Below are 17,326 nucleotides of genomic sequence, written 5' to 3'. Positions count from 1 at the left end.
CAAAACAGCAGAAAGCAAAAGATAAACCCAGCCAAGCAGCAAAAATTTTAGAGGAGTAAGGAGCTATGCATGAAAGCTCAAGTGTAAATGCATAAGCCTTTGTCTTGAAGCACCTTATATAGGCCTCAACCCACTACACCGTTGAACCCTGTTTAGCCACGTTTAAATGTGTTAATATCACCATTTCAAACGCTGAAGCAATGAAGCGGCTTAATGAGATAGTTTCTGAACGTTGGGTGATTAAGACATGTTAATATCAGTTTAAGACAAAAACTGTTGCTGCAATTAAAGAATAATCTATTCAGGCAATATTGAAGTCTTTATATTTTTAAGGATTGTGTAACATACATTTTAATTGTAAGGAAGATTTATATATGTTTTCAAAATAGAGGGGAGGTTTTTATAATTGAGATAAAATAGAAAGGTGGTCGGTTTATTTTACTCAAAAATCAAAAGTGTAAACCATATTTTCAGGTAAACTCTGAAATTATTACAAATTAATTTTAGATTTTTGTAAAAACCTCTTATTAAAAAGATACCTTATCCGTGTTTAATTCGGGGGGAGGGGAAAATCCGCTTTTCATCCGCAGAATCCGCTTTTCATTACTCACCTTCCCTTCCACAGGTCCAACGTGATGATTATGGCGGGGACGTTGTACTATCATCCATTTCGAAAATTTTTGTTCATCACCTTTCATTGGCGCCGCCGTGCTGCGTCTAACAGGTCCTACACTCACCGACGGTTTTTCTTTCTGGATCCACTACAAAAAAACAGACTTTAGGCGACGACTTTCAGCGGTGACGATTTTAGTCGCTGCTGAAAGTTCGCCATTGAAACCAAGACTTTCAGCGGCGACAAAAGTGTCGCCGCCAAAAGTGGACTTTTAGCGGCAACTTTTTTAGTCTCCGCTGAAAGCTCGTTATTAAAACCAAGACTTTCAGTAGCGACAAAAGTGTTGCTGCCGAAAGTGGACCTTCAGCGACGACTTTTTTTGTCGCCGCTGAAAGTTCGCTGTTGAAACTAAGACTTTCCGCGGTGACAAAAGTGTCGCCGCTGAAAGTGGATCTTCAGCGACGACTTTTTTTGTTGCCACTGAAAGTATAATATAATAATATATATTTTATTTTACAATATTAATAAACAAATTCAATCTGGCTCAGTAGCAAGAAGGTTGGACACAAAAGGAGGCGGTCACGAGTTCGAACCTGGAAGAAGACACATTTAAGGTGAAAATATTTGGATGATGACGTGGCGAGGAGTGATGTGGCAATGATGTGGAGGTGGCTAGTGATGATGTGGCGGTCGACGGTGATGACGTGGAGGCTGAAGACGATGACGTGGCACCGGCGGTGATAATATGACATTGGTAAAGCCAATTCTTTTTAGGCGTTACTTTCAGTGGTGACAAAAAAATTGCCGCAGAAAACACTTCCGGCGGCGACACTCTTGTCGCCACTGACTTTTTTGTCGCCGCTGAAAGTGTTTTCGTCACCGCCGAAACTTCTAAAAGTCGCCGCTGAAAGTATCTTTTAGCGGCGACCTTTTTAGTCGCCACTGAAAGTTTTTAGCTACGGTTGCTACGGCAACGACTTGTTGCCGCAAAAAACTTTCGTCGGCGAGTCGCCACTGAAAGTCAATTTTTTTGTAGTGATCCCTGGTTGCGAGCCGTCGTCTCATCTTCATAGCCTGGTGCCGCCGTCCCCTCGATCGGCTCATAGCGTCCACATGAGAAACAGATAAAATGCATGCCTTTGTATTGAATCCTCTTTGCCTTCCCATTTACCAGAACAAACGATCGCAATGGTGTACTCAAATCCAACTCAACACAAATACGGGCGAAGTGAACTTTTTTGCGTTTCAACGTAGTCTTGTCCACTTTCAGCACCTTCCATATCTGAGTTCCTAGCACATGAAGAATCCCTGCATCACAGTAATCCAAGGACAAATTTGCTATCCGAATCCAAGCAGCTATTTTAGTGGTTGTTTCCAACTCCGGTTCAAAGCCTACATCTATTTTTCCATCTCTTCGCCAGACGCTCTTTCTCCTTCCAGGGGATAATCACATTAGGGCCTAACTTGGTCATCTTTGGTTGGTGATGATATGATGATTAATTTTAGAGTCAAATGCACTGAACTTCGTTTTATTTTTATTTATTGCAAAGAGTTCTCTTTTATTTTGGAAATCTCCTCAAACTTCCCTTCACATTGAATATTACTCCTCCGTCCCTCGAATCCTATATATAAGTTATACGTCTTAAGAAAGGGCGGGTTCTATGCATAAATTTCACTTTATTTTTACTTGAAAATTTAATTTTTTTTTTTTCGTTTTCACCTCAATTATAAATACGTGTATGTACATTGATTATATTACACATTTTCTCTCATTCAATAAATTATTAAACATTCTCTTCTAATTTTTTCTACTCAAATTTTACTTGCTCTCTCCATAAGTAATAATATATTTAGAAAAAATTATATATCTTATATATTTATTGTTTTTAAATAATTTTAACCTGGATTATGTAATACGTACCTTTCCTTTATTTTCAAAATTTCATTTGAGAATGAACAACACAGTACATTGTTTAAATTTTTTATGTAGTAAAAAAGAAAAAAGCTTGTTTAAATTTTGTAAAGCTGCAAATTTGAGCCCACTGGCCACTAGTCCTTAGAACTTTGTGAAGGATAAGTGACCATAGTACCTTTAATGAAAGCACGCAAAGAAATTTAGTTACACTTGAGGAAAAATGCTTTGCACATATGGAAATTTAGTTGTGTATAACACATTTTATATAAAATGAAAGATAAATAGCATGTAATGAAGCTTAATTACACTAAATGGAATATGCTTTGTAGGTATGGAAGTTTAGTTGCACAAAGAAGGACACATGGTATGCAAGGGAATTTCAGGTGCACTTAATGAAATATGCTTTGTATGTATGAAAGTCCAATTGCACAAGGAAGTGCAACTAAGTTCCCTTACATGCCACCTATCTTTCATTCTATTCAAAATATATTACGCATCTTCGTTAAGAGTATTGTGATCATTTCATGAGCATATTTATTTCTCTTGAAAACGTCAATCCTTCACAAACCTTTGAGGGACCATTACCCAATACATTTCTCAAATGAGAATTTATCTCGAATTTTTTTACATTCCTTTTTCTTTTCATTATTTGTTGATACACATTCATTTTGCTTTGTTTTTCTCAATACAAATACAATCATTTGATAAAGTATATTCAGTTCGTTAAGAAAAATATCTTATAGTATTATTTTTTCAACACACGGAGGACATCACCATCGTCAAATTAAACCATAATCTGCTACACTTTTTAAGAATTTAACAAATAAAAAGAAATAAAAAAATTCACTTATTAATTAAACAAAAAATGTATAAAATAAGAAAATTTTAACTAGAATAAATTTGAGCCAGAAAATAAAAAAAAATAAAATAATGACTATTAATTATAAAGCAGCGTAAATATTAGCATAAACAAATAAAAATGGAAAAATAATTCAAAAGTAATTCAAATTAAAATTAAAACTAAAACGAATTTGATTTTCTTAATTTGGAATAATTAATATTAATAATAAATAATAAAGCAAAAGAGATATGATTATTATAAGGACTTGGTAAGAAAAAAAGAGAAACTATAAAGACCTGATCAAAAATCAAATGCAACTATAATTAAGGACATAATAAAAAAGAAAGAAACTATATAAACTTAATTTAAAATCAGATGAAACTATAAAAATTTACAAATTTTCCTTTTTTAAAATACTATCATGATAGAAGAGAAAAATAATAAACACGTTAACCTTATCTTTATGAATTTATTAGTCCTCCGAGGCCATTCATTCCTTTCAGTAGGGCTGTGCAAAAAAACCCGGGACCCGGTCAACCCGGTCCAACCCGGACGAACCCGGACCGACCCGGTCTGTAAAAAACAACCTGAAGAGCAGACTAGACCAATCGGGTTAGACCAAAATACCGGGTAAGACCGGGTTAAAGACTGATGCATCAGACCATATAGTCTGGCCCGGTCCAGGTGGAATTTTATTACATATTCAAATATATGTGACTTAATAGAATGCAAAATATGAGCCCAAGCCCAAGTGCCCAATCCAATAATCCAAGACACTTTTCGTCTTTCTCCTTTTCAGTTTTCAATTTCCCTTTTGTGTGCCCTAACCTTTCTATTCTGCCGCTCTTTCCTCCTTTTTCTTTGAGGCTTCCATAGTTGCTGCGGTCTGCCGACTTGTTGTTCATCTTCGCTTCCATCAACATTCGATTGGCTTCTTCTTCAACATTAGAGTAGCTTTTTCTCCTCAAAAGGTTCGTTCGAAACTATTCTTTGGGACGCAACTACCCGCTTCTGCCTTGTCTTTGTTCGGCCAATTTATAATCAGTTTTGTCATCTCCCACTTTTGATTATGATTCTTAAGTCGTGATTGCCTTTGTGTACGCATAATTAATCCCCCCAATTGTATTGTTATTTCCTTCACCTACGTCGCAAGTCGCAACCCAAGTTTCAATTCTAATGTGAAAAAAATTACATTTGTATTATATATATATATATATGTATTTATAAGCTGTTTCTTTAATTTAAATCAGCATTGATAGTGTGAATTGAAGGGGAGGTTAAGGTCTCACATTATAGTCGGGACCAGTAGATAATTAGGAGCATATGACTAATAAAGACTCATAACTTGAATGCCTTAATCTTCTGATGAAGGTAGGATTTAAGTATGACTGTTATATGATTCCCTCTTTATTTGTTTGGTAGGTATATGATGATTTTTTTTTTTGGTAATGATGAAATTATGAACTTTTTCTGCGTTGAAAATATAGTTATTATATGAACACTCATTAATCAAATTCCAAATTGAATATTCAATTCCTACCAGTAAGTACTACATATCATTGGTCTTGGAACACCAATAGGGCAAGTTTTAATGATATTATGGTCCTGTATGTTTACCCGTCTATGCTATCTTCATATAAGTGCCTGCTGAATGCCTCTCACTATATAGCTAATTGCCTAATTCTTCGTCCTCTTTAGTCAATGGGTTGTCCTTGTTCGATGTTCAACAATCCTTACAAATTATCACCAACTATCTTTGAATATATATATATATTTATTAGACATTTATTCAATCAAAGTTTACTTTGACCTTCCTGTTATGATATATATGCTTACTTTTATTATCTTCCAGTTGTATTATCTTATATGTTCAATCTTTAATGCATGATTATTTATTTTGCATGTTAGAAATGGTGGATGAAACTTCAGCTAGTACTGATCAATCCTTGTCTACACAAACACAATTAGTGGGGATTGGTGAAACTGAAATGCCCCCTCCTGATGAACCAGTACCTCCTCCTCCTACTACTACTACTGATCCTGTTTCTAATATTACACAAGATGAAGGTGGAGACAATGTGAGTAGAAAGAGAAAAGAGCCTGAGAAGAAAAGCACAAAATCACAAGTTTGGGAGCATTTTGTGAAGTTACCTTTAGAAGAAACAAATGGAGAAGTTAAGGCTGCTTGCAAATATTGTCATGCAATTTATGCTTGTGACCCAAATAAGCATGGCACAACATCTTTGAAGAGGCATTTTCCAAAATGTAACAAGAACCCAAACAGGGCTGACACAATACCAAAGCAATCAATGTTGAACTATGTGACACCAAGTGGGCAAAGGGGAAGCTTAGTCTCTCACGTTTTTAATCAAAAACGATGTAGAAGGGCATTGGCTGAATTTGTTATTTGTGATGAGATGCCATTTAGGATCGTTGAGAAGCATGGGTTTAGAACTTTTGTCAAAGAGCTAGAACCAAGATTTCGAATTCCATCCCGGACAACAGTTGCTAGAGATTGCTGGCAACTATACCTTGGAGAAATCAAGATCTTGAAAGAGGTGTTGAAAAAGTCTGCACATCGTGTTTCTTTAACAACTGATTGCTGGACATCCACTCAAAACTTTAGTTATTTGTGTTTGACTTGTCATTTTATTGATCCTGATTGGAAGTTGCATAAGAGGATATTGAATTTCTGCATGATTGAAAATCATAGGGGCGATACAATAGGGAAGACCATTGAGAAGTGCCTATTAGAGTGGGGAATAGAGAAGGTGTTTACCATAACCATGGACAATGCATCATCTAATGATACTGCCTTGTCATATCTGAAAAAGCGGCTTAAGAATTGGAAAGGCATGATTTGTGGAGGTGACTACCTTCATCTTAGATGTTCTGCACATATACTTAACTTGGTGGTTAATGATGGGTTAAAGGAGTTAAAGAACAGCTTTGATTCAATCCGCAATGCAGTTAAATATGTTCGTTCTTCTCCAGCTCGTCTCCAAAAGTTCAAGAATATTGCTGAATTAGAGAAAGTGGACACCACCAGCCTTGTTTGTCTTGATGTTAATACTCGGTGGAATTCAACATATTTGATGTTGGAATCTGCTTTGAAATTTCAAAAGGCTTTTGAACGGTTGGAAGATGAAGATGATGATTATGAGGCATACTTTGCTAGAGGTTCCAGGAATGAAGGCCCTCCTAAAGCTAGTGATTGGAATAAGGCAAGAATGTTTCTTAAATTCTTGAAGGTGTTCTATGACATAACTCTAATGTTTTCAAGTTCACTAGATGTCACTTCTAACACTTGTTTCCACCAAATTGCTCTAATTCATGAGTTGTTGGAAGAGAACATTGTGAATGCCGATCCTTTACTTATGGAGATGTCCCTTAGCATGAGAAGTAAATATGAAAAATATTGGGGTCAAACAGAGAACATGAATCCTTTGCTCATTGTTGCTGTGATTTTGGATCCTCGCTACAAGCTTGCTTATGTATATCATATTTTTGATCATCTTTTTCATGATGTGGAAGTTTGCATGGCCATGAAAATTAAGATTAGAGATGTTTTGTATCGCATGTTTGATGAGTATTCTGTGGGGCAAGCAACTAGTAGTACTTCAAGCAATGTTTCTTCTGTACCCCCAAGATCATCAACATCAACGATGCTACAAGGCCAAGGCAGTAGAGATCCAGGTCGCAGATGGTTGGCATCCCAGAAAGAAAAAAGCTCCTCAGACCCACAATCTGAATTAGATAGATATCTTTCATCTTCTTCAGCCGATGATACCCCTGTTGATGATGATTTTGATATATTAGCATGGTGGAGAGTCAATTCTAGTAAATATAAAATACTTTCTAGGATGGCACGTGATATCTTGGCTGTGCCAGTGTCTACAGTGGCCTCTGAATCAGCCTTTAGCACTGGAGGACGTATAGTGGACTCTTATAGGAGTTCACTATCACCAACAATGACTGAAGCACTTATCTGTGCCCAAAATTGGCTACTCCCCGGGAGATCTCTCTCTGAATTTACATCCATGCTTCAAGAGTTTGATAACTTTCAGGAAACAGAGGGTGTGGTGAAGACTGGTATGTGTTGTGATACCATTGATTATTTATATTTTATATAAATGCTCAAATAAATTTCAGTTGTTTGTAATCATTTTTTAGTGTATGTTGTATTGTAATGTCATATTTTTACCATGACTATTGTAATGTCATTGACTACTTATGTTTTATATACTTTTCAGATTATTCCAGTGTTACTGATGTTGGAGAGGATGTATGACTTTCAGCATTTCAGTTTCAGATATTTTGGACTTAGACTATAAAGTCTTTTGGTTGCTTGATGGTGATAGTTTGTTTTTTGACTACATGGCTGGATTTTTTTGACTGGTTTAATTGTGCAGGTTGATCTTTTGGTTAGTTAGTTAAAATTACCATATAGTTGGCTGATGATAATTAGTGCTTGACAGTGACTTTGTATGAATGGCTTGTCCAGCTAATTAGGATTGGTGTATAGCTTGACTCACCTTGATTTTTGTACAGGCAACGGACCTTTTAACTCCTACAGGTTAAGGACATATTTTGATATGTAGGTTCAATGAATATTGACTAATGATAATTTAAAGACAAGTTTGGTTATTCAAATCTTTTGTTCCTTGTTGTTTTCCCTTAATTTTCTCCTCATGTTGTCTCTTCTAGGATCCTGAATATGATCATGTTTAATATTTTTTTCTTATATGCAGAGGGCAGACCACATTATTGTCATATTATAGTAATAAGTTAATATTTATCTAGTGGAAAGGTTTAATGGAAAGGTTTAATTTTAGAATATCTACAACAAGATCAGCAAAGTAAATATGTCACAAAGGTTTTTTTTTTTAAAAAAAAACAGAGTAAATACGTATTAATTTTTTTTTTAAAAAAAAGTAGAATCAACCTGGACTGGTCCAGTAACCCGGTGGACCAAGTCCAACCCGGTCTTGGTCCCGGGTCTTACTGGACCGGACAAGACTACGGACCAAAAAGTCCAACCCGATCATTTTTCAGACCAGACTTCAGACAGGTACCAAACCCGGTCCAGTCCAGTCTTTGTGCAGCCCTACCTTTCAGTGGTCCTATAAGTCATTTTCTGGGGGGAAAAATTAAAAAAAAAAAAAACAAAACAAAACAAAGAAAGAAAGATGAAAGAATGATGCATCACAAGAGATCAAGGGAACAATGGAGACATCACTTTTTGTCCATATGCACGTCACTTTGCATTATTTATAACGGAGAATTACAATCAAAGTCCATAGAAGAGATATAATTATTAAAAAGTCCCAATAACAATTTGAACAGTCTATAATAATAAATTCTATCGTGAAAATGATAACCTCTAAGACTTGTTTTTTAATTGTCTTCTTTGCTTGAGACTTCATAAAGTAGCGTTCTCCACGAAACCCACACTGAGACAAGAACCAAGAAAGACCCACATGCACGTCACATGTTTTTTGGTAGCGCATGGACAAGGGCAACGACAATAGTCACTCGCAACATGTGAAGTGACTCGTTCGAGTTCACCCAGGTTCCTGTGGCCCAATCAAATTTGCAACGGCAAACATCAGCACGCAAACAAGGAAGGCTGAGAGAGTGAACCACCAACTGATGCTTGAAGGCAAAAGCATGCCCATCATTCCCAAGAATCCAAACGTGCCGATCAGAAACGCAGCCTTTTGCATCTTCTTCGCCATCGGAGGCCTTTTCTTATGCAGCACAAGAGCAGTTGAAGAAATGGAGAACGCCAGTGTAGAACAACCCACCGCAGCATAAATCAGAACCTGGTTATCTTTTTCCTTTGATGAAACAGCAAGACTGATTATAGCATTTAGAAGTTCAACAGGAAAAACTATGAAGCCCAGTTTGTTGTGTTCGTGCGGTGATGACGCAGGAGGATGGGTCACAGGCATATTAATGAAAGTATCATTAGGCTCGAAGAATTAGTTTGCTGGACTGAGATTTCGGGAGAAACAGAAGGATTTGGAGTAGTAAAAACATCGCCAGAACTGTTTGTGATAGATCTTGTTGAGGACAAACTACGGGAGTGATTAGAATTGATTACGGCAGCATTAACATCTCCACCAGCTTGCTCTTCATCCTTCAACTTGGATCCTGTACATGCAAATGCTTCCAAGAATAAAGAACTAATTAGAGGTACAGAACAGCGGTGAGGATATTATAGTAAACTGACAAAAGAAAGGATCAGTTCTGATGAGACTTGAGTTGTCATATTCTCCTTTTGCAGGCCTTTCAGTCAAAGTCCTTGCTTTATCTGAGAACAGCTGTGTCTTGCACTGATGTTTTCTAGATCCTTTGAAGTAAAAATTGAGCGAGAAAGGAGAAAATAGGGAGGAATCCTGACTGTGGCATGGCATACATCTCTTTTTCTCTCATCACTTTGAAATAAATACGCTTCAAAGAATCCTGGCAACCTGTAGCATTACCAAGTATCAGTACCTCAAAATAATAATAGTAGTGGAAGTAGTAGTTTGTAAATATATGCTTACCCGATCCCTCATAAAGACCAAAGACTTTACTTCATGCCTTTGCTCTCAGAACTGATATGAGAAATGGAAGTGCATCGATCCTCATGCCTCTCTGAGGTGAGTTTCTGTGGCACCAATATCACCCGTTTGAGCATATTATGCTTGAATGATCATGCATAATATATACAAATTCGGGCAAGTTGGTTATGTTAGAATCAACCCAGGATTAGATTTTGTTTATACATGCGAAGAACCATATATAGCAAGAGGTATGAGGAGACAAGACGAAAAAATTGAAATGTGAAAAGAAACCGTACCAAGTGATGCTTTTGCAGGCTCCTTGGTAACAACTTGAGGATCAGAAACAGGAAGCATTTCGTTAAGAACTTTCGTAAGCTGAGAAAAGTTCTGCTCAGAACCACCAGGAAGAGAAGCGAAGCGAGCGAGGGGCTGGCGGAGCAACTGAAACGGCGATGAAGGAGCTGACGAAGTATGTGGTAAATCCTTCATGGCAGAAATTTTTGTGAGCTTGAGAGGATCCAGGGAATCATCATCATCACGAAGATGATGCTGGGGGTTTTGGTGAGCCATGAATATAATGATGCTCGTTGACTGAACAAGAAAGGTGGCGTATGAAGCAGATGCTTGGGTCTTTTGTAAGGAGCAATGGATTGATTGGTAGTTAAGTGAGTCTGCAAGTAACTTGGAAAGAACGCGATCCCCCAGGACACATCAATGGAAGTGGGGTTGAACGCCACATCTAGGAAGATGTTTTCCTCTTGACGGGGATCTAGAAAAATCTATCTGCACCCTAAGCTTTGCATCTAAAACTTTTAATTAATTATTTTAAAATAAAAAATATTTTAGAAAAAAATAATAGTTAAGAGATTATCTTTATTTTAAATTTTATGTTTATTAAAATAATTGTTTCAGCAATTTAATCAAAAATAAGAAAAAATAAAATGCTTTCTAAACATAAGCTATCATCCGTGAATATTAATGAAGCTGCAAAACAGGTTTGAAAATTCACTTTTTTGGTACAAGAAGAATTACTTTTTGAAAAAATGAACAAAAACAAACAAATACTTTTATAAACACAAGTTATTATAAGCAAATGTATGTCATTGAAGTTAAAAAAGACCTAACTGGATATTTTATTTAGTCTGACTCTCTTTATCAAAGTCCGCTTATAATTTTCACATGTCCTTTTTTTGGTTAAATAATGTTCACATGTCAACATAAAATAAACCATAAAAAAGAAGGGAATTTTAAAAGGACGAGAAGGAATTTAAAGGTTAGGTTGTAAAATACAAAGTATGTATCCACCATATTTTAAAATTTAAATTTTTATATAATTATTTTAGAATTCTGGAAAAGCAGAACTATTATTTAAATGAGAGATTAAATAAAATTAAAAATAAAAAGGGAGGGAGGGAGGGAGAGTGTGTGAGTATGTGAAAATAAGACAGAAAGATAAAGTGAATGGACGAAGTTTTATTAGAAAGAGGGAGAGAATTAAATCAAAAAGAAAAAAGGGGGCAGCTGAGGGTCAGTAGGCACAGCACGCGCGCGAAAACAAAGGTGATGTATAAAAACCGACAATTAGTATGGGTCCATTTGGAGGATTTTTATGTCTTTTTCCTTTTAGTGAGAAAAGGATTTTCGAAAAATTGAAACACAATCCATCCAAGAAAATTAAATACAAAACCTGGGAAATTCAACAAGCTCTGGTGTCCGGAAATAATTTTTTTGAAAATTTTTACAACTTTAGTATAATGGTTAACAATTTTTGTAACGCTATCAACAACTTCAATATAGCGATTAACAACAAGTTTTTCGAGAAATTCAGCAATTGGTCGCTGGAGCTCCAGCATTTTTTTGAAAATTTTTACAACTTCAGTATAACAGTTAACAACTTTTATAATGCTATTAACAACTTTAGTATAGCGGTTAACAATAGATTTTTGAAGAAATTCAACAATTGGTCGCCAGAGCTCCGACGGCCGGAAACAATTTTTTTGAAAATTTTTTGCAACTTCAATATAACGGTTAACAACAGGTTTTAGGAAAATTCAACAATTGGTCGCTAGAGCTTCGGCGACTGGAAACAATTTTTTTTTGAAAATTTTTATAATTTTAGTATAACGGTTAACGATTTTTATAATGTTATTAACAACTTCAGTATAACAGTTAACAATAAGTTTTTTAAAAAATTTCAAAAAGTAACATTTTTACAACTTTAATAATGTCGTTAATAAGTTCTGTAACTGTATCAACAACTTTAGTATAGCATCTAACAACAGGTTTTCTAAAAAATTCGAAAAAAAATGGCATTTTTATAACTTTAACAACTATTTTTTTTTTGAAAATTTTTACAATTTCAGTATAATGGTTAACAACTTTTGTATATCTATTAACAACTTTGATATAATAGTTAACAACGAGTTTTTGAGTTTGTTAATGGTATTACTGAAGTTGTAAAAATATTATTTTTTGAATATTCCGAAAAACCTGTTGTTAACCACTATACTGGAGTTGTTAATAATGTTACAAAAATTGTTAACCGTTATACTGAAGTTGTAAAAATTTTCAAAAAAATTATTTCCGGACACCGGAGCTTGTTGAATTTTTCAAAAAACTTGTTGTTAACCGCTATACTGAAGTTGTTAATAGCGTTACAAAAGTTGTTAACTGTTATACTGAAATTGTAAAAATTTGCAAAAACTTTATTTTTGGCCGCCGGAACTTGTTGAATTTTCAAAAAACTTGTTGTTAAAAATTATATTGAAGTTGTTAATAGCGTCACAAAAGTTGTTAACCGTTATACTGAAATTGTAAAATTTCCAAAAAAAATTTTCTGACTGACAAAGCTCGGATGACCAATTGTCTGCTAGTCGCCGAAGCTCCGGTGACTACCGTTGTCGGAGCTCTGGCAACCGGCCGGACAGTGGGGTTGTGATACTTTAAAAACAATATTTAAAAGAAAGGACAATTTGGTCTTTTCATTTGATATAATAATGCCAATTTGGTCTCATGTGACCAAAATGGCATTTTGCAAATTTAGCAGATGTTCTAGTCATTATAAAGTTAAGATAGCATTTTTCTGTCTTTTTCCTTTTAGTTTTACTCTTATACGCTGCCAGATTTATTTACGAGCATGGAAACTCAAATTTGTTGAACCTTGTAATCCATGTTCGGCATTACTTTAAACCCAAGATTTGTATATCCTTGCAATAGCCGTGGGGAAAAAAAACAGTAGTGAAGAAAAATGAATGGAAAAAAATAATAATATTTATGAGTTAATTAACATTTTTTTTTCCTGGTGAATGAGGGCATAATGAACATCTTTTACCATTAATGGTAATTTGGTAACGAAGAGAAGTTAATAAATGGGTGGCATTGGAGGCTTTTTGGGTATCATGGGGTACCTGGTCCAAGCCCAGTTTTATCATCACGAGAGTTTTACTTTGTTTTTAACTTTTTATACTCTCTCTAAATTTCTCACATGCTCCTTTTGGAAAAAATAACATAAGAGGAGGAAGAGGAGAGGAGCGGAGCATCAGAGGTTTTTTTGGAGGGGGGATCCCAGTTGGAGCGAGAGGGAGGAGCAGTGAAGAGGGAAGTTGCGAGACTCTAAAAAGGACTGCAAATGTCGTCCAGCTCCAGTTCTTCACCTTCATTTGTCTTGGTCATCACCGGCGTTCACAGCTGTCGACTCCTCCGCCGTTCAAGGTTCCGTTTACTATTTTGTCTCCCCTGTTCAGCATTGATTTTTTTCTTCTCCTCTGTTACTGCCTTGCCCAGATTGTTGATGTTTCTCTCTTGTTGACTGCTTCAATTTCTGTCTGCCTCCTTGCTCTGTTGTGTGCTAAAAGCGTCAGCCTTCATCCTTGCTTGTCTAAGTGCGCTGATGTGGTACGGTTAAAGCTTTCTTCTTTTCTAGTTGTGTTGATGCGTGCTAGGTGATTTGAAGCTTTGGTCATTCATTTCTTTTTTTTTCCCCATTTGCTGTGTGAAAATAAGAGAAAGTGGGGGATTTTCTTGTAGGAAATTTTAAAGAAGTTATTTACTTTGTGTTGGCCTTGGAATGCCCTTAAAATTATTTGATAAAATGTTTAAATGAAAGAGGCCTACTTGAGTATATGTTTTTATAGCCTTTTCACGGTGGAGCATAATTTCAATTGTCTTCAAAGGAGTTTCATTTAAATTTTGCTTAAAGATAAAGTTGGAAGCAGTGAAATTTTATGATGTTATGGAATGAAGCTGGATGATAAATCAAGAACTCAAATAAGCTTTGCGAAGAAATTGGATTGAGAAAGGAGACTATATTGATATTAATGCTTGGGAGTGCATGAATGGCAGCCCATGAATTAAGATATTTGTTTATAATTTAATTTTTGAATGCCCATAAAGCGTTTGATGGATTGAGTGAGAGAGAATCATTAAATATTATATAAATTATGAAGAACTTGGTTTTGCTTACTTGGGCATGTTAATGGTAACATTGAATCACTTATGGTGTAAGAATTATTTATTATTGAAATTAAGACCTGGATGACGTGAATAACATTATGAATTCAATAGGTTCATAAAGAGGAAAAATAATGATTTTGTTCGGGGCATTAGGAGATTAGGAGTGTATATGAGCCAGAAGCTGTTTAGTCGGAGTAGGTTGTACTTTTGGGTGCGGAACAAGTGAGTGAACAGTGTCCCATAATATTTTTCACAAATGATATTTTTACTGCTTGTTACCAATTTAATTAGATTATCAACTTTCTTACCAAATGGTTATCACATAAATTTTTTTTACTTTCATCATTTTTCCTTTTTATTTATTGGATTAGCTCTTGGAAGACATACTTTATTTGAGAATATTTCCTCCTCAATATTTTGTTTTTGATTAACATTCATACCTGGACTTCGAAAGAAAAGTTTATGACATGTTATTTCAAAACTTACATGCTGGGATCTTTCGTTATAAGGTATTGCTTTTGAGATTTTATCATTAGAAAAAGATCCTTTCTATTTGTTAACGGTAAACTGATCCCATGCTGCCATGCATGCTTGGAAATGTTTTTGAGAGGGCTGGCTACAAAATGCTGGTTGCTAACAGCATTACTGTTAGCCCTTGGCGTGCTAGGATTAAGCTCATGCTCCCTTATTATTCATGACTTAGGTCGCGCTTGTATTTGTGGCTTTGGCTGTGCTTGTTGTTCTTGACTTCGGTCGCGCTTCTTATTCGTGGCTTCGATTGCACTTGTATTGGTGAGCTATGGTTAACACCGGGCTAGCTTGACATTCGTGGGCACTGTTCCCGGGCTTGTATTCGTGGTTTTGACTATGGTTGATGGTTACTTGCCCTCATAGAATGTGTGTCCACGCTTGTTGCTCATTCTGTTACAATCCTCAACTGAAAAGAGGTTTTCACACTATTTTGTGATTTGGTTTTATAAATGAGTTACTTAATTAGTTTTGGATATCAAAACTGCTTTATATATTTTCTCTTATATTTTAGTGGTTTACTCAGAAATTGGAAGCAACGGTAAACCATTTATTTCATAGAATTAAATATGCATAATTTATTTTTTCAACATTTGTTTCTCTTACCTTATTAATGGGATGTTATTCACCAATAAATTATTTTTGGCCTCAGATAGTGTAATTAACCTTGTTCCTCTTTCTTATCACTGAGTTTAATACACTAAGAGTTGAAGCATTGTTTGAAAGATTTCTAAACTAATGTAAAACCTTATGGTTGTTCTTTTTAAATATATATGATTTAGAATTGATAGATACATTGTGGAGATTATTACATTAATTGTAATATTAGAAATCATATTATAATTATATCAAGTGTTTGATGAGTTGTTTTAAGACTTAAGGAGTGTGAGTTTTCTCATGTTCTGTACCGGTCACCTCTAAATTTCTGGGGTGTGACAATTGACTGTCACTATTTTATTTATTTACATATGTATCCCCGAGTCGAACCAGCATCTTGCTTCTGCTTTCTTGATCCAAATCATTCTGGGTTATCCTTCATAACTGGGATATATTAAAATGATGATTAACAACCCATAGTGACCAGTGTTATTGACGGTACAGTGTGGGTATTGTGGCCATTTTTATGGGATATCCATGTGCAAAGATAAATACAGCTTGTTTCCCTAACGGGACACTTGATCTTTGAATTTATGATTCTCGACTCTCGAGGTTGTTTGTGATATGTGCATCAGCACCAGCTGGATCATATAGATCACAGCGCAGTTTTGAATCAGTGATCGTTCTGAGAAACTTAAATCTGTTTTTAATTGTGTGGACTGTGAAGCCATAATTCATGCAGCTAGCTGAGACAGTGAAAATTAGTCGTCTCAGTCCTTCAAAGTATTTTTAATTGAACAATTTAAAACTGAAAATATGAGGATAGTTTTGTTTACACGATAAGTTAGTTGATCGATAGTATACTTACTCAGTAGTGTTTTGTATTTTTCAATATCTTATTTTGATGTGTCTATATGTTATTGAGCTTTACAATTATTCTGTTTCATTTGCTATCAAGTAAAAGAAGGGAACAAGACATGAAAAAAACGATAGTTAAATGATGAAATCTTCAAATGGTGACCCAAATAAGCACAGTTTTAGTTTAAACATAGGTGACTAAATTGGGATATATAAATTGGCTGAAATAATAATATCATTCTTTTGTTTTTGGCAAAAAACAACCCAAATATCCTTGCTAGAGCTTTGTGGTCATTGGGCATTAGAGCTCCAGTCTTTGGCGGTCGGTAACTATTTTGTTGAGGATTTATTTTAAATCCAATAATGCGACTAATAAGTTATTTAATGTTATTAACAAGTTCAGTATAATTGTTAATAATTAGTTTTTAGGCAATTTAAAATGTGACTTTTTATAAATTTAGTAATGTGGTTAACAAGTTGTGGAATGTTGTTAATAAGTTTGATATGACATTTAATAACAGGTTATTTGAAAAATTGAAAAAAAGGTATTTTTACAACTTTAGTAACCTAATAACTCGGTTAACAAGTCATGTAGCAAGTCCTATAACGATATTAACAACTCTTATAATATTATTAACAACTCTAATAACAAGTCATTAATAAAAATAATAACAAGTCATATAATGATATTAATGACTTTCGTAGTTATAGTGATTGCTTAATAAATGGGACAATTTTGTTGTACAACTTTCATAGAGAGCTGATATTAAAAACTTCAACTTTTCTATGAAGATTTTGTTAATAGTGCTGTGAGAGTTGTTAATTTAACTTGTAATCATGTTAGTGAAGTTGTAAAAGTGTAATTTTTTAAATTTTTTGAAAAAACTATTGTTAACTATTACATCTAAAGAACTTATTAATCGAAGATATTGAATGGATCGCTTTGGGGTTGGATGGTTACCGCGTTTGAA

General features: G+C 34.9%; 1 protein-coding gene across 1 annotated transcript; it reads left to right on the top strand.

Annotated features, from left to right (window-relative positions):
* Positions 1-5,279: 5,279 nt before the first annotated feature.
* LOC114739739 (zinc finger BED domain-containing protein RICESLEEPER 2-like) lies at positions 5,280-7,802 on the top strand. The gene is made up of 3 exons (XM_028927819.1): positions 5,280-7,461; positions 7,623-7,654; positions 7,782-7,802. Exons 1-3 carry the CDS (start codon positions 5,280-5,282, stop codon positions 7,800-7,802), a joined length of 2,235 nt encoding a protein of 744 aa, XP_028783652.1.
* Positions 7,803-17,326: the final 9,524 nt, after the last annotated feature.

This window comes from Neltuma alba, unplaced genomic scaffold (assembly GCF_004799145.2).
Source record: "Neltuma alba isolate B1F8T4 unplaced genomic scaffold, ASM479914v2 tig00002902_pilon, whole genome shotgun sequence".
Taxonomy (NCBI): domain Eukaryota; kingdom Viridiplantae; phylum Streptophyta; class Magnoliopsida; order Fabales; family Fabaceae; genus Neltuma; species Neltuma alba.
The sequence above is the reverse complement of the archived record's forward strand: the minus strand, read 5'-3'. Positions and strand labels throughout refer to the sequence as shown.